We start from the raw sequence: 27,433 nt of genomic DNA, 5'->3' as shown, positions 1-27,433 counted from the left end.
TAGAGAATTCCCTTTCAAAGGTGAGATCAGGAGGGAGGGAATTCCAAAGTTTAGGAGCCCTTACTGAGAAGGCACGATCACCCCACGATTTATATCTTGTTCCAGGCACTTCAAGCATGACATGATTAGAGGACCTAAGAGTTCGGCCATGGGTGCGCAGATGGATAAGATAAATAGGATGGGGCCGCACAAGACAGAGATTTAAAAACAAATAATAGGATTTTATATTGGATCCTGTACTGAACCGGGAGCCAGTGGAGAGAAGAAAGGACCGGGGTGATGTGTGCACATTTACTGGTACCTGTTAAAAACCGTGCTGCAGTCTTCTGGACCAGCTGTAGGCGATAGAGAGAGGACTGAGTAATGCCTAAATAAAGAGCTTTGCAGTAATCCAATCTAGAACTAATAAAAGCATGAATAGCTTTTTCCATATCTTTTATCGAAACGAAAGGCTTCTTCAAGTTTGATAGTAAACAGAGTTAAAAGAAGCTTGTTTTTAAAATATGTCAAATATGACGCCTAGGTTGCGAACCTATTTTTTTAATTCTGGTGTGAGACTACTAAGGTTAAAATTAGGCTGCTCGTGTGTACTAAATAGTATATACTCACACTTATTCTCATTAAGACTTAAAAAATTACTAGTCAGCCAATGTTTAATGTCAGTTAAACATCCGGACAGGGACTGGAGCGCACTGAGTGAATCTGGTTTTAAGGGAACATATAATTGGATGCCATCCGCATAGAAGTGGAATGAGATATTGAAATTTTAAAGATATTACCCAGAGGGTAATACCCATATATAGGGAGAACACCACCGGCCCATGTATCGATCCCTGTGATACACCATAGGGTTGAGGGATGCTTGAGGATGAGATGTCACCCCATCTCACAGAAAAACATCTATTTGACATGTAAGAACTGAACCTGTACCCCGAATTCCAACCATGTTTTTTAGAGATGAGAATCTTATGATCTATGGTGTCAAAGGCTGCTGTGAGGTCTAAAAGGATCAACACAACTGGACAGCCACTATCTCCTGCGAGCATTATATCGTTGTGAATCTTTAATAGAGCAGACTCAGTGCTATGACGTGTTCTGAAACCAGATTGAAATGTATCTAGATTTGAATTTTCATTAAATCAAAAAAAGTTTCTCTAGTATTTTAGAGAAATAGGGTAAGTGTGAAATGGGTCTGAAATGAGCTAAAACAGAAGGGTCAAGATGTTGTTTTTTAAGAGTGGAGTGAAGACAGCTTGTTTTAAAGCATCTGGCACATACCCCAACCTAATATGGTATACAATAAAGAAATATGTGTGTGTGTGTCCACATCCTCACCTGCACTTTCAGTCCCAGTTTTTTGCTACGCTCGATTCCCTCAGGTGTCCATGGTGCAGGCTCCAAATCATCACGTCTCAGCAGATAACGCCACACCAGGAAGCCGCACTTTCCAATTTCAGGCCAGTATTTCACTACCTGTGAGACAGAGAGAGGCAAGGCCCTGATTAATAAAAGCAATAACGTGTCTAACTGACTCACCTAATATCACATCTTCCTAGAAGAAAAATCTAAGTTAAAAAATTTCACTTCCTGCTCGAGTTGGGGACCAGAAATGGCCTTTGTCAAGCAAACAAGAAATGATCAAAGCACACTTGAAATAAGAGGCAGTGATTTATAAAGGCAGTATGACTTATAAATTTCTGGCAGGTGACAACTGACATGTCAGAAACAAGACAGGTGTACACGTGTGTTTTGTTACCTTATAGATTCCATCATAGCGGTTTCCTTCTTCTGGTGCATACTTGCTGATTCGTCTGCCTTTTGAACTTCGGATCACTCTGACTGGTTTCCCCGCCCTCCAATTACGAGACTCTGCCCCATCTTTATCATTTAGAGGGGCATCACAGTTCAGAGCAAGTGCCCTGAGAAGTCAATGGTCAAATGTAAGAATAAAAAACAAAACAACCAAATAAGCAAAGAAAAAACAATTATATCACAAGACGTTTGTGAACACTATGTCAGTGTTCATCTCTGTATTTGTACTGTTTCTCACATAACACAATTTATCAACACCAATATGTCTGCTTACTAAATCTGCTAAAATGCACTGAAATATTGTGGATTGAAATGGAAAGCTATTGTTTATTTTGGGGATTTGTTTTATTTTCTAAATATGGTGAGCCTTGCTTACAAATAAAACTGTTAGAAGGTTGCACCTGTTCATGTGTGTTAGAGTCTGATCAAACGAGTGTTCTCCGATCCGCTTGTTTCCCGAAAGGTCGCGGCCTCCACTGCCTGTGTATGTGAACTCATCTCCCCGATCCTACAACAGAAAGTTCAAAGGTATCAGTTGAGAACAAACAGAATGTAGAATGAACATTTAATAATAAAAGTAAAATAGTTTGTGATTTTATTAGTAAACTTTGACATTTTGAATAATTGCTTTCTTGCATTAGATTGCTGATACTGCCAGCAGTTTTGTTTGTCTTACAGGTGTGACGTACACAGTGAAATTACCCACAGTATATACAATTGGGATGCTGTGTAAAATGTACATAAAATCAGAATGCAATGATTTGCAAATCTTACAATAAAACAACATATCAAATATTTAAACTGAGAATATATACCATTTTACAGCCAAAAAAGTTCACTTTGAAATTCATGTTGTAAAGTGCCATGTTTACCACTGTTTATCATCAAGTGTCTGACCATATACATCTGGGAACTGAGACCAGTTGCTGAAGTTTTGGGAGAGGAATATTGTCCCATATGTGTCTGATACAGGATTCTAGTTGCTCAACAGTTCTGGGTGTCCTTTGTTGTATTTTTCATTTCATGATGCAGCAAATGTTTTCAAATGGTGAAAAGTCTAGATGCAGGCAGGCCAGTTCAGCATCTGGACTATTCTACTACAAAGTCATACTAATGTAATAGATGCAGTATGCAGTTAGCATTGTCTTGCTCAAATATGCAAGGCCTTCCCTGGAAAATATATATTTTTCTGATGGAAGCATGTGTTGCTCCAAATCCTGCATATACCATTTAGCATTGATTTCCAAGGTTCCATCAAGTTGCCCATTCCAAAGGCACTAATGCACTTCCATACCAACAGAGATGTGGCTTTTTGAGTGCTTATAACAAGCCAGATGGTCCCTCTCCTCTTTAGTATAGAGGATGCGGTGTCCATAGTTTCCAAAAAGTAATAAAAATCTGTCTGCCCACAGAACAGTTTTCCACTTTGCCTCAGTACATTTTATATGAGCTTTGGTGCCGAAAGGATGGTGGCATTTCTGGATCATGTTCACGCGTGACAACTTCTTTGACTGATATGACATGACATGGCAAACTGTGTTTACAGACAATGATTTCTGGAGGTGTTAATGAGCCCAAGCACTGATTTCCATTACAGAATCATAACTGTTTTAAATGCATTGTCACCTGATTTTATCAGATTCTTTGAAACTGTTGATGATATTATGCACTTTAAATGATATGTGTTATATGTTATATGAGATATATAACTATTTTATATTTTTTTGGTTAAAGAACATTATTCGGAAATTGTTCCACAATTTGCAGACACAGTCTTTCACAGATTGGTGAAGCTCTGCCCATCTTTACTTCTTGCCTCTCCAAGACACTATTCATACCTAATCATTTTACTGACGTGCTGCCAGTTAACCTAATAAGTTGCAAAATGTTTCTTCAAATGCTTCATTTGATTAACACTTGACCTGACTAAATATGGGTTTACCAGTTAGTTATAGATAGTAAGTGTCACAACATTTTTGAAATCGGAGTTGCATTATAATCACTGCATTTGTTGAAATGCATTTTAAATTAGTTAAAAATGACCATGATACTCAAGCACCAATTTAGGCTACACTACTGTTACCTTAGTGTGAGTGGCACACTGACAGCGAAAGAAGTTAGCATTGTTGTAGTGTCAGTTATACTATACAATACTACACCACCAGGGGGCTCTAGAATGCTGATTTCGAGGAAGTACACAAATTAGGTAGAATAAAAATGGCGGCTACATTAGCGTTGCAAATTCTCCAGTTACAGCACAAAGCTGATCCTAGATCAGTGGTTGTGAAAGCACTCAAAGAACCGCAGAGCTGTGTAAAGTTGTATAATCTAGATTTCTGCTTCATAAAGTTTTTTATTAAACACAGCAGTCGAGCATGAGATGTGAACATGAGAAGACGAAATTCAATCTTCAGGATCCTCCTTTACTCAAATGAGGCGGAGAATTTCAACCAGGAAAGAGAAGGGAAAGAGGGAGAGAGAGAGGGAAAGAGAAAGAGAGAGAGAGAGAGAGAGAGAGAGAGAGAGAAGAAAAAAAAAGGGTCTAGAACATTCCTAAACTAGAACTCATACAAGAGCAATGGGACAATCAGTAAATGGAGTAGGGAGGGGAGCAAAAAAAAAAAAAAAACAACAATCGAGAGAAAGAAGCAGAACGAAAGAGGAAGCAAAGAAGTAAAATGTGTAAAATGGGGGATAGAGTAGAGATAACAAAACAGACAGCAATCTAGTCAATGTGAAAGAGACAGAAAAAGAGTATGTGTGAAAGATATAATGGAGTCTCAGTGAAACTCACCACTTCGTCTTCAAATCCTCCAGCCAGCACTAGTGAATAGGAGCCGTCATTACTGCGTCCATGAATCCCACCCACATGTGGCCTGTGCACCCCCGCCTCACTCACCTACAGCACCATCGCCGAAAGGCACAACACAATTTTACCAGGAAAAAAAGTAATAAAAAGTTTGACCAATAGGTGTGCTTTAACTGACAGTCAACAAACAAGAAACAGCTCTAAGCTTCTTCACACTTTGCCCTCACCTGCACACGAAACTTCCATGTGGTTCCCACAGGAACTCCAGGAATTGGGCCGTAGTGATTGGAAGGGACAATGGTGCATTCTTTAGTACGACCCACACACGCCATTCCCTACAATACACACACATATTCAAACAGGTTAAACAAAAAATAAAGTAAAAAAATTGCTCAATGCTGTCCCTGATTGATTAATACACTTTCAATTATTCATATAACTACTTGTATTAGTACTGGCATTGACAATTAGAAATCGTGTCAAATCGCACGACAAATTGCCAAATAAACAAAATAGACTTTTGTTACAAAAAATTTCAATCATTTCCAGAACCCATTGCATTTCAGGATTTGGATTATGTTTTTTTTTTAATCACACTAAAGGCCAACGCTGACTTTTTGGATCTGGTTTTGACAGACATCAAACAAAGCTGATAGGTTTGCATAGAACAACTGTTCTTAAAAATATAAGCAAAGGAGAAGAAACACCAACAAAATATGCTCTCTATCTCATTAGCTGGCTTCTTGATAGCGTAACGTGTCTATAAAAACGATATTGTGTGTGTTGGATGTGTGTGGTGTATCACATATCCGGTTATCAGCATGTCTGTTGCTAACTAGGCCAAAGGTCACTACTCTGAGCTGTAATATTCGTGCTTTTAATTATTGTTTTTAGTATTTCCAGGAATGAATGAGTGTGTCAGTGTGTGTGTGTTTTCATTCCAGTGTTTCCAGTAACATCATTTTGTGCTGTGACTGGGTTTTGTCTGAACTGCAATAGAGGATATGACTCAATGAGCTGTCACGTGTAAACACGCACATAAACATACACACAGATACCCTGTCTAATGTAACTGTTCACACACATACTAATCCCCCCTGCTGCTTTCTCTTAGCCACAGCACTAACAAGGAGCACGGGAAGTGTTTCCCTGTTATGACCTGTGCATTTTCACTCAGTGCTGGCACCAGTTGTCTGGTTTAAAACACACCCGGCCACAGCAAGCATTATAAGTTGTTATCTATTTAGTAGTAAGAGATCGCATTGGTAAACAAAGAACACTATCATAATACTAATAGACCATTAAACCACACAAGCCTTTGGGCGGAAAATTAAAGCAGACTCCATTACAAATTCTCGGTACAAATGTCTCTGTGCAATTTTTTAATAGTAATCCTGTACGATAAAATTAGATACTCGCTCTGCGTAGCGGCGGAGGGAATGTGCCTAATGCAGGAGCGGATTAAAACCAGGAAAAGGTCTTTTCAGCGCAGTTGTGTCCCTGTACTGAGAAAATAAACTAGTGTAGTGTGATTTAGGGCACGTCCAGGGGGAGGGGATGTGCAATTTTAGGGGAATTGTTATCAGACAATGAAAGGCTGAAAAGAGGTAAATGTCCGATCCTACACTGGACATTTACAACCATGAGGCTGTGACGATCCTAATTCCTAACAATGCAGATGTGTTGCCAAGTAAGATCATCCCTCTTATGTAATAGATTTGCTTCGTGTTCACTGGCTTAAATTGGTCACATGGTTACCCACACTGCCTGTGCAATATTGAGCAGTTGTTACACTTGGTAGCAGGTTAAATTGTGTAACTAAATACTGGATGTGTTTTATACAGAAATGACAGCTATAAGATTCTTTTACTTGCTAGGTACTACATTAAGTCTTCTGGTTCTAGTTGAGAACAAATATTTCTCCATGTATCTATTACATTTGTGCTCAGAGGACCTACAGTATATGTGCCTTTATGTACTATATGCACATAGTTTCTCTGTGTGTGTGTGTGTGTGTGTGTGTGCGTTTTTAACCTTTCCCCAGTCCCGCTGGCTCCCATTGGTTGCTGAAGGCATCTTGGCTCTCTTCTTACTTTCTTTCAGCCTCTCGCCTGCTTTCACCACTTCAGTGGTGTCATTCTTACAAGTGGGGCAGTACCTATGCATGCGCACACACACACACACACACACACACACACACACACACACACACACACACACACACACACACACACACACACACAGTGAACACAGCAAGGTAATTGTAAACAGCAGTGCTGCAGTTAAAAAGTTTAAAGATGATTAAACTATTTAACATGGAAAAGGAAGGAAAATTCAACAGTAGAAAAATCTTTTAACATTCAGTCTGCAACAGTGAAGTGTGGTAAAAAAAAAAGTACCGTCAACAATATATGAATCAAAATGTATAATTAAATTACAATATCATATTCCCTTTACTACACCCTGTAGCAGAGGCATCGAATACAAATTCTTGAATTATTTGTCATTATTAAAACAGATTTCTTTCGCTTAACATCAACCCAGGATCTGAGTAGGACTTGAAGAAATGATTTCAGCTGTATGCACTATTAGGCCTGGATGATACTATTTATAAAATGAAAAGTGTCTGCTTTATATTAAAAATAAAAATGCTAGGGAATTCTCTCAGAAGAACAGTTTTTTCTCTATCTAGTGTTAAATCACTGTTTTTACACTCCAAAAACATGTTTTAACCACATTTGTAAGTCTCTATACTGTGTCTCTAAACAATCTGTTTCTAAATGTTCTGACAGGCATGAAACAGAGCAGGTAGGTGTGGACTTTCCCCATTATTTTAGCTCTGTGATGTGCAAACCCATGTGTACTGTACAATGATGCACAGGAGTTGCTATGCTTTAGAGCTGCTGTGAAAAAAATTAGATTAGAGGTTTACTACACACTGTTTCAATATTATTTCTGTTCATGTGGGCTGAATGAAACAAGGCAGCAGGACATTTTTGGTACATAGGCCTATAGTCTGACACCTGTAGCTTACAGGGTCGCACTGCACACCTGTGTACATGTCTGTGTGTGTGTCTCACCAGTCTTCATCCTCTGGAATGGTGGACAGTGGGGGGTTGAGGCAGTATAAATGGAAGGCCATGTTACACTCATCACATAGCAGCTGCATATGTGCATCTTGTTTACCCCCACACACACAACACGAACAGAATCGACACTCTGCATCCGGGTCGGCTTTACAGTGCTTACACTCCGGCCCACTTTTACCTACAGACACACACACACGCACACGCGCACACACACATACGAGGGGCAATTAAACCTTTTGTTCTACCTGCCACATTGACTAACAGAGGGTGCAATATTAGGGTTTTAGGTTACAGCCTACGTTTAAACTGCCCGTTAGTGACAGAGAGAGGAGGAGCTCCAGGTTTCTCGACTTGGTAGATTTCATCCAGAAACAACAGCTTACAGTCACTAATCACATCACTTGGACCTCTGTGAAAACAACCAGTAACCAGCAACAGACTGAGAAAAAAAACTGACTGTGCACTTTAAAAAAAAAACAGGAGTAATACTAATCCTGATTAGCTAATTCCAGTACCAATCACCAGTACACCATTATTAAGATAAAATCTAGGCAAAAATGAAATCTGAAATATCTGCATAAGGGTTGAAGTCCCAGCCATAGCAGGCTGCCACTTATGGGCTCTTGAGCAAGGCCCTTAACCCCCACATGGGTGCTCAGTTGTAGGAATGGGAATAGAGCACTCTAGTTTTGGGCTAGCTACCCAATGCTGTAACAAAACTGCTACAGAAACGGCAAGTAAGCCATCAGGCCATTGCCGTCCAATGCGCTTCATGGTGCGGGAGGAATAAAAAAAGGGTACAGTGGTTTATATTCAAGTGGATGGTGAGTGTGTACTAACTAAAGGATATAAACTTGTATTACTTATAAGTACATTTTAGACACTAATCATGGACTGACAATATTTGTAACAAAAATAAATGTTTTGTTTTCCGATCTGTAAAATTATTAATTTAAGCAGAGGCCTATAAAATAAAATAAAATTGGTTCATAATTGTCACATACACATTAACGCACAGTATAATTTGTTACTTGTTAGGATGTTGTGGTCAGAGCGTAGGGTCAGTCATTATTCAGCAATGAGGACTAAGAGCCTTGCTGAAGGGCCCAACAGTGGCAGCTTGGCTGTGCTGGAGCTGGAATCCCTGACCTTCCGATTAGTAAACCAAAACCTTACCCATTGAGCTGCCACTTCTCCAATAAAACACAAAAATAAGAATGCAGGGTGTACTTACCCGAGCAGGATTTTGATACGGACCTCCTTCTTGGTTCTGGAGATGTGGTTGAGTGAGGTGATTTCAGCATCGTACCAGAATCCCCTCTCTTCAGGAAGCTCCAGGTTGTAGTTGACCATCACCACTTGTCCCACTTCCAGCTGTTCGAACCGCAGCAGGGTCCGAGCTCGAGGACGCACATCCTCTGCGGCCATCTCCACCACGCCATTCTCTGGGTAACTGCCGACATGTGATTGTCAACATTTTGTACAAGTCCAGAGAGACAAACATAGTAGTTATTTGTTTAAAATGACAGTATGGTCAAACTACAGGCTCTATAGATACAATTAAGTTGTTTTCATTTAAATTATATTAAGAGAGCTTGCTGTTTACCACTAAGAGTACCTGTTAGATCTGCCATTTTGTTGTCAGATTTTTTCAGGTCAAAAATTACTGTCACTATAACATGATTTAATGACACAAATCAGTCGACTTCAGCCAAACTAAAATCACAGCTTCTTCTTAATCTGTCACCTGTCACATGTTTTGAACCTCAACATAGTTAGTGCCTGTTATTACTTACATTATAGCAGCAATAAACAGTTGTTTTTTTCACCCGCCTTTTCTCTCTCTCTTAGAATGAATAAAACCATAAGCGCAGCTTGTTCTTCTACCCACAAACCACAACACGTAAACTCCTCTGTCCTAAAGTCTTTCCTGTGTTCCCATTTTCTTTTTGACTGCGACTCCTGCCATACACGGTAAATAACTTCTCCCTATAGAAAATTTCAAGCTACTGTTAGAGCTACTGTTTAAAGAACATAAACATTTTCTGACCAATCAGAATCAGAATTAACAGCAGTGTAATATACTAGTTTAAGAAGTAAAACTGAATAAATAAAAAGGTAGAAAACTTTATAACGATAACACTTTTCCACAAAAACTGTTTTGTTTGTATTCGAATCCTGCGGCAGAGTTTTCTTAGAAATCCTTTCCACTGTTTCCATCCCAGGTGGCTCGCATTTCTGACATGCTGTTTTTCCCCTCACAAATGATACCACACACACACACACACACACACACATGCACACACACACAGTGAGGAGAAACGAGAGTGTGCACAGCTCAGTGGGGAAAACAACAAAGCACCCGACTGTGTTAAAATCCCTCTGCCGCTGCCATCTTAATTTAGTCTGCGGAAAAGTGAACAGTTCACAAAGAGAGAATGTTGTTAATTAAGGATCATTTCCAACTGTGTGCCGAGACATTACCATAATATGATTAACATTTACTTTTTTTTTAAATAGTACATATCTGAGACAAGCAAAGCCGCCTTACTTCTCATTGTTATTCCCCCCCTTTTCTGTGAATGGTGCGACCCAAGGCTCGTCACACTTCATGTATTTCAGCTTTAGATGTTTTTTTGTGTTTTGATGAAGTTTCTATTTTAACATTTTTTATGTTCAGATAATCCATGTGGTTATTACTCTTCGATTTAAAAGAAAAAACTGCTTACAAAATTTATCTGCTACCAAAAAAAATCCCCTATTTCAATCAATGCATGTTTAAATGTGAGATCAGTCTACTGATCAACTGATTCATGGATCAATTGGCTTTGTAAAAAAATGTATTTGTTCTAGGTATTTAGCTAACGCCTGGTCTTTCGACCTGCTGTCTTGCGCCATTTTGTAATGAGCAGAGCAAAAAAAAACCCCCAAAAAAACTGCTAACAAAAAAAGCATGATGGTCGTCCAGTGTACATTACCTCCTTACCACTCATATACATACATCTATTTTACTATCCTTTTGACCTTAACCAAAGGGAAGCCTTTCATCTTTTAAAATTTTTATATAAAAGCTGCAGTTTTGTTTAAAAAACTAAAATAAAATAAAATGGGGACCAACCAAATGTCCTCACAATGTCAAAACTGTTACATATTCCAACCCTTGTGGGAATACTTGTTCCCCATTAGAACCTCACCCTCACCCTCACATACAGCGTAATATAAAAAAAAACCCTAATCACTCGTCTAGTGGACTGTTATTATCAGATTTTCTCTGCAGGACATATGCTCCTTGTTCGATTTGTTTAAGTATGGACCCTAGCATTTTGATGACAGACCTTATCCCATTAACAGTGCCGAAACATGCTTCTAGCTAGGCAGCCTAATCCCTGGACGACGTGCAAAAACAGACAAGTCCGATTTGCTGTTTGTTTGTTTTTGGTTTTTTTTGCTTAATGATTTATGGCTTTGCACATATAAAAATATGTTTTTCTTACGGTTTCAGAACATTTGCACTCTCGATATCCAATTGTTTTTATAGATGTTGTGTTGCGTTTGGCTATTTATTTTTTCATAAACACAGCGTGAAAAGGGGGGGAGAAAATAAGAAAGAAACGCTCGCCGCTCAAGAGAGGTCGCTCGTCTCCATGGCAACGGCGCGTTCCGGATGAATTTGCCATGGACGGGGGGAAAAAAACAGAGCGAGAGAAATAAGGCGAGTGTGCATTCTACCTCTCCTTCAGCTGCAGGCAGAAATCTGAGGAAGAAGCATTAAGGTGTTTGCTAAAGACACATGCACAAACAAACACACACACAAACACAAACACACACACATGTGCCATCTACATTACACATAAATATACAGTGATGAACCCAAACCCACACATGAACATTCACCCGCCTATACATACAGATGCCCTGAAACAGAATGCTAGCTTGATAACGCAGTTAATCCGCACCCCTTAAATCTTATGAAGTTAGCGCCTGTTAGCTAGATGCCTATCATTAGCAGTGACTGGATTAGGATGAATAGGATGGAAATATCATGCTCGTCACCATACTATTAGTTTTTACACACTGGGCTTTTACGAATTTCAAACAGAAAAGTGTGGCATGGATGTACGACAGATACAGTAGCCTGTTAAAGTTCTACATTAATTAAAATTTGTAAAGGCACCCACTCCTCATATTTAATGTGGTAGCTGATTGCGCCAGGATCTTCTGCTTCAGTGTGAGATGTCGAAGGCTCCTCGCTGTTCGAGTTTAGCGGCACAGTGCCGTTTGTGTCTAACTCTGTCTCCACCTTTCCATTAATGCGCTTGCCGTTTCTCCCTGCTCTGCCTGTAGAGGATGCTGCAGTCTCAGCTTTGCTTTTGCTCCCTTTGTTGGACAGAGTGACTCTCTCGATAGTGGCCTCGAACCAAGCACCAATGCTGACATCTCTGCAGTCCACCAGCTCATTAATCTGAAAGCACAACATTGATAATATCAATCCTGTATACCTGCACATCACACCTACTCCCTCTATACACATACTTCCTCTGTATGTGCTCCATTTCACCTGTTCTTTACAACTACATGTGTTATATTTGTCATCCCATCCCATCCCCCACACCCTTTACACTCGTTGCACGTTAAACCTAAGCCCTTATAACTGCTTACATCTTTACACATACTTCATTTACACAAGCCTCCTTCACCTAATATACCCTTCACACTTAAAACTTAAACATCTCTTTACACCTGCTCCTTACATCAATACACTTTAAACCTGCTCTTTACACCAGTACCCTTTTACCCTGCTCTTTGCACCAGTACCCTTTATACCTGCTCTTTACACCAGTAACATTTACACCTGCTCTTTAAACCAGTATTCTTGACAAAAGTATTCTTTACCCCTGCTCTTTAAACTAGTATTCTTTACACCTGCTCTTTATACCAGTACCCTTTTCCCCCTGCTCTTTACACCAGTACCCTTTACCCCTGCTCTTCAATCCTGCTCTTTACACCTGCTCTTTACATAAGTACTCTTTATACCTGTTCTTTACACCAGTACCCTTTTCCCCCTGCTCTTTACACCAGTACCATTCACCCCTGCTCTTCAATCCTGCTCTTTACACCTGCTCTTTACATAAGTACTCTTTACACCTGTTCTTTACACTAGTACTCTTTACACTGTCTCTTCACACCAGTACTCTTTATAACCTGTTTTTTTTTACACCAGAACCTATTACACCTTCTCTTTGCATCAGTACCCTTTACACCTGCTCCTTACATCAATACACTTTAAACCTGTTCTTTACACTAGTACGCTTTACACCAACGAGCTGTACAACAGCAATTTACATCTATTACACCCGCTGCACTATCTATGCCCTTTACAGCTCCCCTACACCAGTTACACCTGCCCTTTGCACCAATTTGAACCCTTTTTATACCAACCAGATCGTCAAACCATCACCCTTTTATGTCTGCTCTTTAAAGATACTTCCTTTATACTCAACCTTTATACTTCTTTTCTTTGCACCTGTCTATTTTACCCATAATTAGTTTATTATTTACACCTAATCCTGCTACACTGACACGTTTTATGGCCAGTAGTCACATCATTTCTTTACCTTTACTCCCTTTACAGCTGTTACCCGTTACATCTACACATCTTCTTGACTTCTATACAACTCCCCCTTAAACTGCTCTTTACACTTACGCAATTTATACCTGTTCCCTTCCCCACACCTGTTACAACTGCACTGTACACCTTTATACCTGCTGCCTTGCCTACACCAATCCGCACATGCCCTTTATAATACACTTGTTCCCTTCAAAACATCTCCCTCTTTTACACCTCTTTTACACCTGACTCTATCTTTACACCTTAAAGCTGTATTCCTGCTTCCTTTACCTACGGTCTTCACAACTGCACTTTACACCTACAACCTTTACACTTTATTTATACATTCACAGCGTTTGTACCTGCTCCTTATTCACACACGCTACACCTACACCCTTTGTGGTTGTTCTTTTTTAATGTCTACACCCTTTACACATCTGTTCTTTGCACGTACATCCTTTATACCCGCAAACTTTTCAAATTGGGTTTACGCCTTCACTCTTTTCATTTACAAAGCCTTACACTTTATACTTGTTTTTTTTTTTTTTTTACATTTAAACCCATTTCATCTGCTCTTTACCCTTTTGCACTTAAATATTTTATACATGTTCTTTACTCATGTATCCCTAAAACTAATTTAATATTTCATTTATTTTCAATTATATTTCATTTAGATTTGTTTTTATTTTATATGCTTTAAACCTGTTCTGACCTTATAAACTCCAATGCCTGGATTGATGAGGTCAGCAGATGACGATGTCGAAGGCTGACTTTCTAACGCTGACCCACTGTTGCTGCTGATCGTTGCTGGAGAAGCTGTGGTTTCTGTAGTTACAATGGTTGCTGTGGTTACTGTGGGAGTGGTAAAGTTGCTGCTGCTGGGAGGAGTTACGTTACCAGGTATGACCTCTCCATTGTTAGGAGTGGGGCTTGGACTGTCGGCTGGATCGGTGTGCGAGCGAATGAGAAGCTGAACGATGTCATTAAGACCGACATTATAATCGAACAGTGTCTGTCCATCCTCCATCTGTAAATCACAGGGAAAGAGTTATTGTGTCACTTAAGAATAAATTAACAATTCATTAATAAATATGACATTTTATTTCTGCTGAGAAAGAATTAAGAAGGAAGAAAAGTGTTAAAAACAAAGAACTGAATGAATGAAGGCAAATAGTACAAGAACATAGAATGAAGGCAAATAGTACAACAAGGAAGAAAAGAAGAGATGAAGTTAAAAGGAAACAACATGTAATATGAATTGAAGAAGAAAGATCAATCAAAGGTAATCGGAAAGAGAAAAGAAAAGCTAAGAAAGCTAACAGGGAAAGAATGTGGAAAGAGAAAAAAGATAAGGAAGAAGATGAAGGTAGAAAAGGAGTGAAGAGCATAGGGAAAAATATGGGAAAAGAGCAATACAAAGAAAGAAAGAGGAAAGTAGGAATTGGTAAAAACAAGGTAAGACTAGAGAGAGAGAAGTAAAAAACTAATAAGCAGAAGACAAAAATAAGGAAAGTATAAGAAAAAAGACTGCAAGGAAAAAAAGAAAGACGGAAAATGTGGAAAAATCTGAATCGTTCAGCAAGCTTGTCGTGTTGTGTGTGTTTTTTGTGTGTTTTTATGTTGATGTTACTAAATCTGCAGAATTGGCAAATACTGACGGCTACTACTAACATAAATAAATATGGCAATTTGAACATATTCAAATAATAAAAAAGGGCAACGGGTTGCTATGGAAACACACACACACAAAATCCCTCCCACCTCACCTTTAGCCCATGCACATGCACATGCACAAACACACACACACACACACACACACACACACACACACACACACACACACACACACACACACACACAATGAGAGAGCAAAATGGCGGCTCCTTCTTCGCTCTGTCTGAGAGAGCGGGAAAAGCAGCGTACATTCCGCCATGTTGACTGTCGCAAAAGAGGCACACACACACACACACACACACACACACACACACACACACACACACACACACTATATTAGTATAGGTACTGCAGTAATGGGTTGGTAGCGGGAAAATGACTTCCAGTGTACATAACGGCAAATATCACACTGTACAATCACATTTTCCGTTGATAATCTGTGTGCGTGTGTTCCTATTGCAAAACAGTGCGCATGGCGAAGTGTGATTTTTACAGCTCTCTCGCTAGGACGAGCACAAAGGAGAAGACTTTGGCATTTTTTTCTGTTATTGTGTGTCTTCATTTTTTATATATATATAAGCTCCTTAAAAAACAGTAAAAATACTACAAGTCTACAGACGGGCAAGCAAACAAATAATACTGAGACAGAGAGACACCTGTCTCTGGCTGTCAGTCTCTCATTTGTCGAGTTTTTCACACTGCTGTAGCTGCAGCTGATCACATTATCACATTTGCTTGTTTGATTATTATTTGATAAACTTATAACTATCAGTTGTGTTACACTGTGTGCTCTACGTGAGGTTTTATCTTTGCCGCTGTCGCTAAACACACCATGTTATTACCCCAATTGTCAGGATCAGTGTCACCCCTGTCTCCCCCCACCACACACACACACACACACACACACACACACACACACACACACACACACACACATCACCTATGCCAATCACCTATGCCAAACCTGACCACAATGCCTTGCTTCTTAATAGTTAACATTTAAGTATCAAGGAATTTAATCGAAAATCTGTTAAGAAATCGACTCTCATCCAGTCCCGTGGAATCAAACTTGCTTTATGCGCGTGAGAGTGAGCTTACAAATGAGCACAGAGAAGACGCGGTGAATCACTCCGCTAGTTCATTTCACATCCGACACGCAGAGACTCACGCCAACCCGCCATCTTAACGCTCTCCAAAAACCACATCGAGAAAATGGAGTGAAACAAAACTGAGGGAGAGAAAGCAGGAGTGACAGAGAGAGATGGAACAGGAATGAAAACGGAATAGATAAAAATGGACATTTTATATAAGAGTGTCAAATAAGATATGAGGCTGGCATGACACGGTCATTAACTCGAGCATGACAAGTTAACATATGGCCCAGTTTCAGCCTTCATTCATTCACCCTTAGTATCTGTCTGGTCAGGATCATCTGGCTACTAGTTCATTTATATTGTGGAAAATCATCAATAAATAAAAAATAAAAAAACACCGTCAGCTGTGACAAAAGAACCAAGAAAGTAAGCAAATGAAAAATGATCCCCACACACATCTCAAATGCGAACCACAGGGATGTAGCTGAGGTTGAGAAACTGTCAGAGCCAGAATTCAACCATCAAGCAGCCAGCATTTCCACCTCATTTTTCCCCCCCATTGTTTGTCCAGTAAGAAGAAAGGAAGAAAGGAAGAAAGTAAAAAAACGAAAAGAAAACGAAAAGAAAACAAGAGCTTAGATTGGTTTATATTCAAATACAAATATTCATATCTGAAACACTAAACAAATACACATATTGGGGAAGTGGTGACTTAGTGGTTGTTGCCCTTCGTTTCAGAAGGTCATGAGTTCGAAAGCCAATATCACTAAGCTGCCACTGCTGAACATATATAACATTTTTTGGTTTTTTTTTTTTTTTTTGACCTTTACTTGTAAGACCTGAAGAACAATACCAGTAGGTTTTTAATTACAGAAATGAACAACCACAGCAAAAAGTCATTTTTGTTAGTCTTCCTTCATGTGTTTGTATTTAAGGACTGTCTGTGTTTAACGACTGAGAAAATGTACACCTGCACCTCGTTATAATGTTATCCTTCTCATTAGCGCGGTTATTTACTGCCGGATCCTGCCTTGGAACGTCAGTGAACATTGATTTATGCCTCTAAATGATATAGAAATAAAATGCTATCTTTATTTTTATTCCTCTGTTTCCTTTCTTTCTGCTGTCTCTTCTTCACTTTTATACTTCGTTTCTCTCCCTTCAGCTTCCTTTGCATTTCTCTCCTCCATTTCACCCTTCAATTTTCACGCCACGGTTTTCCGCGAGTGGTAAAATGGCGGGTTCTTTAAGAGCGAGACGTGCCATCGTGATGTGCTGAGAAAAACCACTCGCTGGCTCACAATCACGCTCTCCTGGATCAGTTTGTGTGTGTGTGTGTGTGTGTGTGTGTGCGTGCATGTTCGCAAAGTGTGTGTTTTGCACTCAAATGTCTTACGCCAGAGTGTGTGTGTGTGCGCGTGTGTGTGCGAGCGAGTATATTTCAATATGCTTCCCAACTACATTTTTTTGTGCTTTTGCACACATTAATGTGCCTTTTCGCAAAAGTGTTTGTGTGCCCAGTAGCCGTAGTTTGACAGGTTGACTTGCAAGTTCACAAAAAGAGGCCAAAGTGTGCGTGTGTGTGTGTGTGAGCGGGCGCGTATTTGTGTGCGTGTATGCGCCCAACCTCCATTTCAGCTTCAAGGAAAAGAGAATTCTGGGAAATTTGAGGAGAAGCTCCCCCTCCCCCACCACCAGCCAGGCAGTGCGCAAGCAAGCGAAAGAACAAAACTTAAAAAAAAAAGAAAAGCGGAGTACGAGGAAGAATTGGGTCACGTTCTAATAACGATGTAACATCGACAGTGTACTATAGTGCGACTGAGCAATAAAAACCTGGCTGATTGATTATTAAACAGCAAACGACATAAAACAATTCGACCCTTTCTTTCCGTTGTTTTTCTGTCTGCTTCTCAGCCTGCAGTAACGTGTGATACGTAGCTGAATATCGCTGTCTGTTTGACAAGCAATCCGGTCTCGCTGGGGTTTAGGCTCACCCTCATCTCCATCCTGTACGCATCAGATCGGATCTCATTTGCTCCTGCACAGTATGCAGATAAGCTAGCTAGAGCGAGTGAGCGTTCACGAAGCTTTCATGCACAGCACGAGTCGGATCTTGCTGTCCAGCACGGGTGTTTCAGTTTTTACAAAAATCTTTACCATTTAATAACCTCATGGAAAATATCATGCTGTCACGGTATCACTTGACCATTTAAAACACATGAGCTGCTGTTAAAAAATTAAAGGACAATGCAATTTTTAATGTGTAGCCATTTTAACAGTAGGCATTTATAGAAATCCGCATGTAGCCCGCTAGAAGAAAAAGCAGATTCTCTCTTGGGTGTTACACGATAGCAGGATTATAAATCATTAGAAAAGCATGGGTGTAGAAACGTAAAGACAAACCATTAATACAGTTTTAGCAAAGTGTGAAAAAGAATCCTGGGGTGTGCAGCATGGACAAATCTACAAAATTCAGCCCAGTTTATTAACTGAAGCAAGAGTGAATATTAATTTAAGATATATACAGTAATATATAGAATTTTGTGTATAACTGCAGCTCTCGCAGGTTTTTATTATTGCATTTGTTTGAATGTTTTATTGTTTCTGTTGTAACAGCTCATTCACGGAAACTTGTATAACGAATGCACTACATTATTTAAGTCTAATAACAAATGAATGAATAATCTTTGAAGGTGATACAGTTATAGAAAAAAAATAAATAACGTGACCGAGACATAATGATCTCTTGTTATAGACTGATTGTTCCATTGACTGTGATGGATTTATTGTATTGTAATTGTATTTTTCTATTTGTTTATATTGCATTGCGCTATTGTATTTAGTAGAATAATACGGTCACTGGATCTTTTAATAAAATGCAAATCATTGTGAATGTAAAAGTGCATCTTCTGTAAGGTGCATACATTTACACACACACACACACACACACACACACACACACACACACACACACACACACACACACACACACACACACACACACAGTACCAGTCAAATGTTTAGACACACCTTCTCCTGTCTTCTTTATTTTTATTTTCAACTAGAGTTCGACCGATTACTTCTTGGCATTTTGTTTTAAAAAAATTTCTTATTTTAATTAGCATTGGCTGATTGTGCTGCAAATCAGGTCAATTATTAGGCAGGCGCATTTAATACATTAAAACCATGCATGCTGTAAGCTCCCTCTTTACTCTGTCATTGTTCGCTTTCATCAGTTCCATTTTGTTTTCCGTGTGCCCACTGGCTAAGCTGAATAGCCAATCGGAGTTCTCTGTCTTGCGGACGAGTTCGCCGCTGATTCAACATGCGGAATCGGACTAAAAATGGCCCAATGGAGCAGAATACACCGAAAAACTTGCTCGATGCTCAAAAAAACCACCCGACAGTGCCCAATGTCCAGCCGGCAGCTTGGCGTGTACCGGCCTTTAAATTCTTATACTTCATTTTTCATCTATTCTTATCCTTAATTTTGTATCTCTATATTTTATTGTTTAAATATGATGCTACTTTTGGAGAGAAAATAACAATAACATTTAGAGAGAAAATTCGAGTAACTTTTTGAAACTGTATTGTTAGTGAGCCAGAGTCCAAAACCTGGTAACAAGGGCACTGACTGGAGGTTTGTGTTGTTAGTGGTTCGCAACGGTTAGCTGTGATGACAGCTTTGCAAACTCAGCATTCTCCCATCAGTTTCACAAGGTAGTCACCTGAAATTTACATTTACATTTACATTTGCGGCATTTGGCCGACGACCGTGTCCAGAGCGACGTACAAAAGTGCTTTGAGTCTCTAGCAATGAATAATTCTTGAATTCTACAAATCAAACTTGGAAAGTGCTCATTTAGGTGTTTCAGGAAGAGGTAGGTCTTCAACCGTCGCTTGAATATAGCCAGGGACTGCGATGTACGGACATCTAGGGGAAGTGCAAGGAGAAGAGCCTTGAAGTATACTTACCTCTCATTCTGAGAGAAGGTGGTACCAGTCGAACAGTGCTGGAGGATCTCAGACAGGGTGGTGCAGTGCGAGATGTGATGAGGTCTCTGAGGTAAGATGGTGCTGGTCCATTTTTGGCCTTGTAGGCAAGCAGCAGTGGGGTATTGTGGGAGAACTTGGGCAGATTGAACACAAGTCGTGCAGCTGCGTTTTGGATCATTTGCAGTGGATGAATAGCGTTCAGGGAAAGACCTGCCAGCAGAGAGTTGCAGTAGTCCAGTCTTTAAATGACAAGAGACTGAACAAGCACCTGGGTAGCCTGTGTGGACAGAAATGGTCGAATCCTTCGCATGTTGTAAAGAAGAATTTGACAGGAACGAGCCACATTAGCGACATGTAAGAAGGACAGCTGATTGTCCATAGTTACCCCAAGGTTACGAGCAGTGTCGGAAAGGGAGAGCAGAGAGTCATGAAGAGTTATTCGGAGATCTTGACCTGGAGATGAATCACCTGGGATGACCAGCAGTTCTGTTTTGCTGGGGTTGAGTTTTAGTTGATCAGCACTCATCCATGAGTGATTTTCAGTTCACAAGTGTGCCTTGTCAGGAGTTTATTTGTGACATTTCTTGCCTTCTTAATGTGCTTTAGAGCAGTGGTCCCCAACCCCCGAGCTGCGGACCGGCACTGGTCTGTGGGTGAATTGGTATTGGGCCACACAGAAAGAATACATAACTTACATTATTTCCGTTTTATTTATTATCTGATTCTAAACGATGTTTTATTTTGGAAAATTACCGGATTCTCTCCGCCACATCTGTCTATGACTCTTGATGCATGTCAAGATGCTTGCCTCGATCACGTCTTTTCTACATCCGCTACCTTCTTAAAGGGGCTGCTCCGGCCGCTACCACATAATACATTACCGCTAAATTGAAACCCCCAAGCTAGCAAAATGACCAAACAACAACGCAGTTGATTCACGATTATAATTATATTTAGAAAATACCAGTTTTTATGCCGGTCGTATTATTTTATTTTGTTGTATATATACGCCACACCTTATAGGCCGGTCTGTGAATATATTGTGTGACATGAATCCGGTCCGAGGCGCAAAAAAAGTTGGGGACCACTGCTTTAGAGCATCAGTTTTCTTGTGCAGAGAAAAGGGTGAGTACAGAGTCAATAACCCTGTTAGAGCTACTACAACTACAGTACAAAGCCATATTATGGCAAAAAAACATTCAGTTAAGTTAAAGAAAAAAGACATTTTATAATTTACATTAAGATATAAAGGTCAGTCAATCTGAAAAATCTCAAAAACTGGTATCCCCATGTTTTTACCAATTTAAATAAATCCTTCTCTCAGTTCAAGTGGTACACATTTTAACATTCACTGTTAAGAGGAGACTGAGTGAGTCTGGCCTTCATGGTCGAATTGTGGCAAAGAAGGAAGGAGGAACAACAGAAGCAGAAGAGACTTGCTTGAGCCAAGAAACACAAAGAATGGACATTAGATCAGTGAAAAACTGCCTTTGGTCTAATGAGATTTTTGGTCTTAACTGCCTTGTCTTAGTTAGATGTAAAAAGGGTAAACAAATTTGTTCCTAAATGTGTGGTTCCCACTGTGAAGCATGGAGGAGGAGGTGTGACACTGTTGGTGATATAGTCAAAATTGAGTGCAAACTTAACCAGCATGGCTACCAAAGGTTTATTGATTGGACATGATTTGAAAAGGCACACCTCTCTATCGAAGGCCTCACAGCTGAGAATGCATATCAGAGCAAAAGCCAAGCCATGAAGTCAAGGAAACTGCTAGAGCTCAGAGACAGGATTTCTGCAAAGAACATATCTGAGAAAGGCTACAAATAAATTGCTGCTGTATTGAAAATTCCCAAAAGCACAGTGGCCGCCATAATTCTCAAATAAAAGAAGGGCTTTAGTAAGAGAGGTGACCAAAAACCCAGTAATCACTCTGACTGAGCTCCACGGATCCTGTGTGGAGAACAAAGTTCCAGAAGGACTACCATCACTGCAGCCCACCACCAATCTAAGATTTATGGCTAGATGGAAGCCTCTCCCCATGGAAGCCCGCTTGGAGTTTTGCCAACAGGCACCTGAAGAACTTTCACTCTGTGTAAAATAAAATTCTCTTGTCTGATGAGACCAAGATTGAATTCTAAATGTTATGCCTGGAGGAAACCAGGCACTGCTTATCATCTTCCCAAAACCATTCCAAAAGTTAGGAATGACGGTGCCAGCATCATGCCATGAGAGTGTTTTCCTGCAGTAGGGGCTTGGCAACTGGTCAGGGCTGAGGGAACATAGACAGGTTTTTAACCTCAATAATAACATGTTCCTCAGCACTCAGGACCTCAGTCTGGGCCGAAAGTCACCTTTAAACATGTCCACCAAGGGTCCCCATTCCCACCTGACCCAGCTTGATAGTATTTGCAATGAAGAACGGCAGAAATTCCCCCAATCCAGGTGTGCAAAACTTGTTGCATCATACCCAAAAAGACTTGAGGATGTAATTGCTACCAAAGGTGCTTCAACTATATACTGATTAAAGGCTCTGAATACTTATATACGTCTGACATTTAAATTTTTTTTTATTTCAGACATTTCTAGTTTTCACATGAGAATTCAATTATTCAGTCTGTTCTTAGATAATATTTGAGTAAACGTGCTTGTGAAACCTGTTGTATGTATCTGAGTGCAAAAGGATGAAGGCAAATTTGTCTCTAAGTCTCTGGCTCCCTGTATTTTCCGTGATATGCATTTCAGCACATTTTTTTTTTTTTTTTTTTTTTTTACAAAAGATACAGTATCAAAGCTTCACAGCTTCTGCTTCATTCAAGCTCAGTTCACATTGGATCACACTGTGTGCATGGGTATGTGTTGTAAGCCAAAAACTCTCAACCACACCCTGCCCTATTCAGGCTGGGGAGTCATCTGGCTTAAAGCTCCATTCACCCCCTATCCCTCAGGCTTGCATGCAGGGAAACTGGCCATAGCTCTATGTGCCCCTGGCCTGTGGCCATTTCAGCCTTGAATGGCCAAATGAAAGATATCAACAAGTGATCCACACATTGAATTTGCTCAAGCACTGGAGTCACTGGAGCAGAACATCATCAGAAAATCGTCTAAAAGAGCACACCAGAGAGTGAAGGCCATTTTCTTAATAGAAAAACACTCCTTCTCTATCATGCTGTACTTACTCTCCTTTACTGAGAGTAATATCTGATATAAAACACATGGGTGCTTCTCCTCTTAGACCACCTATTAGAAAACAGCCCCCAGCCCTCTGTCCAAGGTGTCAGTCTGCAGAACAAAAAGAAAAGAAAGTCAGGAGACAGTCAGGAGGTTAGGCATTTCTGGGGTCTTAGACAGGCTGATTTAGTCCTAGCTCTATGTTTTGTTATGTAGCTCTATGTTGTTTGATGTAACTCTATGATGTTTTATGTAGCACCAGGGTTCTGGATAAACTTTGTCTCATTTCACCGTGAACTGGATCAGTTATATATGGTTGAAATGACAATACAAGCTTCTTGACTTGACTTGAAACTGCTGACCATCTTGAGCATGCACCAGCTCATGGTTCAAGTGGAAGTCCAGATACCATACTTCCATCAGTTCAACTGAGTTTGCTGTTAAGTTCTGTTAGTCTCAGAAATCTCAAGAACAGTTCTTAAAAGTTGCATATGCTGATGCCAATCATCAATATAGATTATATCATCTAAATATACAGCAGCATATGTGTAGTCCAGGTGTTGTGTTCTATCCTTAAGACTTTACTGCTCCAGACAACCCAAAAAAAGGGTGACCAATTGGTTTAACCCCAAAGGATTTAAAAAAAATCTTGAAGTCATGATCTTTGAGGTCATCAAAAACAATAAAAGAATTTCTCCTTCCAACTTGGTAATCTGGGTGCTCCAAGACAGTGGGTGGTTGTCACCAGAGGACACTTGGTTCCATTTGGGCCACACCTGCCATCACCAGAGCCACAGGAACGCTCTTTACATGGTATCACTAGATTGAGGTGGTATATTTGAAGAAAATCACTATTCTTTCGCCTGACCTCTTAGTTGTGTGAGATACTGAAGAGGCCCTGCTTCTGGGATTGCTTTGCATATTTCACTAAACCTATACAAGGCACTGCTGAATGCTCTGTGTTCTGAAGGCCTAGAAAGGCCCGCATTAATTCTGCAACTGAAACCTTGAAATGGAAGAAGATATAATGGTGCTTTTGGAATGGCCAGAGGATTCCCTGGCTAACATTCCTTTGGCATGCCACACACCACCTGCATATTTCCAGCCAACAGAAACAAACATAAGGCTGTTTAGTTCCAGCCCTAAACACCCTGCCAATGGATTTGTGAGGAGCCAATGATGCAATGACATAATTACTCTCATTTTCTTAAAGAGGAATCTCTACAGTGGATGGAGGGCTTTGCTGCTTGATTATGTTTGCCCACTTTAAAGAGGGAACAATAATCATGGATAATCATCAAACCTACCCAAGCTTTGCCCTTCTCAGGATGAGCAACGTTGTATTTGCCTGTGGAAAAGCTGGGAATGTTAGGAAAAGAAAGCTTCATCATTGTTCATCCACCACCCTACTAACTCTTTGCAGTACTGTCCTTTCAGGTCATGGTACTCCAGCCAAACACACAGTCGGCAATGCTGGGCAGCATGCTGGGCTTTGGGCAGGAGGTTTTCTCACTATGCAATTGCTTCATGCTCATGTTCACAACCATTACTGATGAGCCAGCTAGTGAAGCTGTAGTTGGAGAGGCTGCAATTGGAGAAGCAGTAAGTCATAGCATCATCTGAAGCACAAGTCTGTCCATGGCTAGCTCCTGTGTGATGGCCACCACTGCTCCTAATGACCAGGTTAAAGAGGGCTTGATGTTAGTTTTGGCGGATGTTAACTAGGGAATCACAGAGCGGGGCAGTTTCCATGATGGTGTCTGTTGCACCCTCCCAAATTTCGACACAAAACTCTGTGTGAAGGATGACGGGGGTTTTTTCCGTTCTTTAGCGCATTTTCCATTTACTTAGCACAAGACCAAACCATCTCAAAAGCCTACAGTTCTGCTTTGTTTTATGAGAAAGTTCACTTCAAACTGTATGCGTGTCTTCTCTGCCAGCTCTATCTCACCCATGGTGTGACCGAACTGAAAAAAGCAAAGCACGCATAAATAAACTGGCAGTAATCAAACAAGAATCATCGCTACTTGCTGGCTGAACCCGCCTTTTCTTTGTCCACAACCACACCCCTGCTGCCACAGCATCTGTTTATGTTCAAGTGACAGGACAGACATTTTTCTGCACTTTTACCTAAAGCATGTTTCAGGCTGAATTCCAAATTTAATGTCACAACCTATTTATGCTTTAGGTAAACAACTACAGAACTGATTTAAAACAACAAAAAAGCAACAGAGCAAACATGTGGGCACAACCATATTTACTTTCGAAACATCCCATTCCAGGTTGCAACTTTTAACACACACCTTTTCAACTACATGAAGAAAAATACACTTGGAATTTAGGTTAAATCCAATTTCTTTTTAGACTGTGCATTTAAAATAAACTAAAATAAATAAAGTAAATAATAAAAAATAATAGTAAATAATGGTTAAGGCAGGGGTCACCAACCTTTTTGAAACGTCTTGGGTACCGATTAATGTGAAGGGCTACCAGTTTGATACACACTTCTTGCTCAATTTACCTTTAAGTATATGTTATTATTAATAATTAATGATATTCATCTATATCTAGTCATCTATATTTTGCAAGTGTGATTTAAAAAAGAATAGCAACAAAAAAATTTGATGCAGCTCACTGATAAGCTATTTTTAGAAAAGGCCTGCGGGCGACTCATGTGGTCCTTGCGGGCAACCTGGTGCCCGTGAGCACCATGTTGTTGACCCCTGGGTTAAGGCATTGGACTTTAGTCAAGATGGTCATAAGTTCAAATCCCAGAACCACCAAACCAAGCTGCCACTGCTGGGCCCTTGAGCAAGGCCCTCAACCCTTAACGGCTCAGTTGTATAAATTATATAACTGTAATTCACTCTGTAAAAGGTCGGAAATTAAACTATTTTTTAACAAAAATGAACAAGAGTGGATTCCTAATAGGTCTGTGTGGTGAACATGTCCAAGTCTGTTGGCCTGAGGAAAGAAGCTCCTCCGGAGTCTCTCAGTTTTAGGCAGCAGACTACAAAAATGCTTGTCTTATTGGTAAAGGGTGAACAGACAGTTCTTGGGGTGGATGGAGTCCTTGATCATTTTATTAGCTCATTTTATTAGACCAGATCTTTAGGTGCATTTAGCAAAGTGCATTTCTTTCTACAGTGCTTTGCTAATCTGGATCGAACAATCTCAATCTACAATACTGAGATACAATACTGGATGTGATAGTTCTGCTTACTCTCTTCACAGAAGGACCCAGCTAATCTTAAGTGGTTTTAGTTCCTCTGCTGCCTCTTCCTGAAGTCCCCAACCATTTCGTTTGTTTTTTGCTGATGTTCAAAGGGAGTTAGCCTGCCACCAAGCTAATCGTTTTTCCTCCTCTGTCAGATAGGCAGCCATGTTATTGTTGAGGATGAGACCCATAACCATTGTGTCATCAGCAAACTTGATGATAGACATGAAGCTATGAGATTGCACATCTGTAGAGAAGAGAGTTCAGGACACAATTTTGTGGTGCTCTGGTGCTCAGGGTGATGGTGTTGGTGGGAAACTTTTGCTACAACCATTTACTGCTTGTGAGAATGCCCAGGATCCATTCACACAGAAATGGCATTAGTCAAAAGCCAACCTTTGTGGGACTATGGAATTAAAGTTGAGCTTTAAACAGCAGCTTCATGTCGTTTTTGTATTTCGGACCAGGAATGACAACAGATTTTTTTTTAAAGCAGATTTGGACTACAAACTGTGGACTACAGCAAGAAAATTGGAAATGAACAGAAGATGAAATTAAACAGCGCAACACCTGATTAGTGCAGGATCTCAGGTACACAGCCAGAAATGGTTTCATGGATGTCTGTTTCCTAATGATTACCTGATTCAGAGACCTCTAAACCTCATCCCCCAATAACCGCTGCATCTGTCTGTACTGTAATCAGCAAGACCAGCCCTATCATGGTTATTCTCAAAATGCACATAGAAAATAAAAACAATAAAAGCTTCTTGACTCTTGACTTGACTTGAATGTATCCAGTTGATCTAGTAGAGAAGAGTCAGCTCTCACCACAGCGGTGGATTCGCCTCCGAAGGTGCTGATAGTCCTCGGTCCCTGCCACGTGTCAAGAGACATAAAGCTCAAAATGAGAATCAAACCTTAGCGTTGCTTTGTACACGCTCAAATTCCCCGACGTACGCAGGCATG

General features: G+C 40.1%; 1 protein-coding gene across 5 annotated transcripts in view; it reads right to left on the bottom strand.

The window, feature by feature from the left end:
* The window catches only part of uhrf2 (ubiquitin like with PHD and ring finger domains 2), a 42,572-nt gene that overhangs the window by 9,743 nt on the left and 5,396 nt on the right, over positions 1-27,433 (bottom strand). For 3 of the 5 annotated variants that reach the window (XR_014537332.1, XM_083565075.1, XM_083565076.1), the window contains exons 2-12: positions 14,031-14,345; positions 11,889-12,172; positions 8,945-9,163; positions 8,010-8,119; positions 7,702-7,888; positions 6,656-6,779; positions 4,849-4,956; positions 4,607-4,711; positions 2,214-2,320; positions 1,757-1,919; positions 1,336-1,473 (exon numbers count right to left, since the gene is read on the bottom strand). Coding sequence is in view for 4 of the 5 variants with exons in the window: in XM_083565075.1 (XP_083421201.1) it covers positions 1,336-1,473; positions 1,757-1,919; positions 2,214-2,320; positions 4,607-4,711; positions 4,849-4,956; positions 6,656-6,779; positions 7,702-7,888; positions 8,010-8,119; positions 8,945-9,163; positions 11,889-12,172; positions 14,031-14,345 (1,860 nt within the window). In the remaining variant the exon portion in view is untranslated. The remainder of the gene's footprint in view (positions 1-1,335; positions 1,474-1,756; positions 1,920-2,213; positions 2,321-4,606; positions 4,712-4,848; positions 4,957-6,655; positions 6,780-7,701; positions 7,889-8,009; positions 8,120-8,944; positions 9,164-11,888; positions 12,173-14,030; positions 14,346-27,433) is intronic. The other 2 variants (XM_083565077.1, XM_083565078.1) reach the window with 1 other exon arrangement.

This window comes from Silurus aristotelis (assembly GCF_946808225.1).
Source record: "Silurus aristotelis genome assembly, chromosome: 16".
Lineage (NCBI taxonomy): Eukaryota > Metazoa > Chordata > Actinopteri > Siluriformes > Siluridae > Silurus > Silurus aristotelis.
The sequence above is the reverse complement of the archived record's forward strand: the minus strand, read 5'-3'. Positions and strand labels throughout refer to the sequence as shown.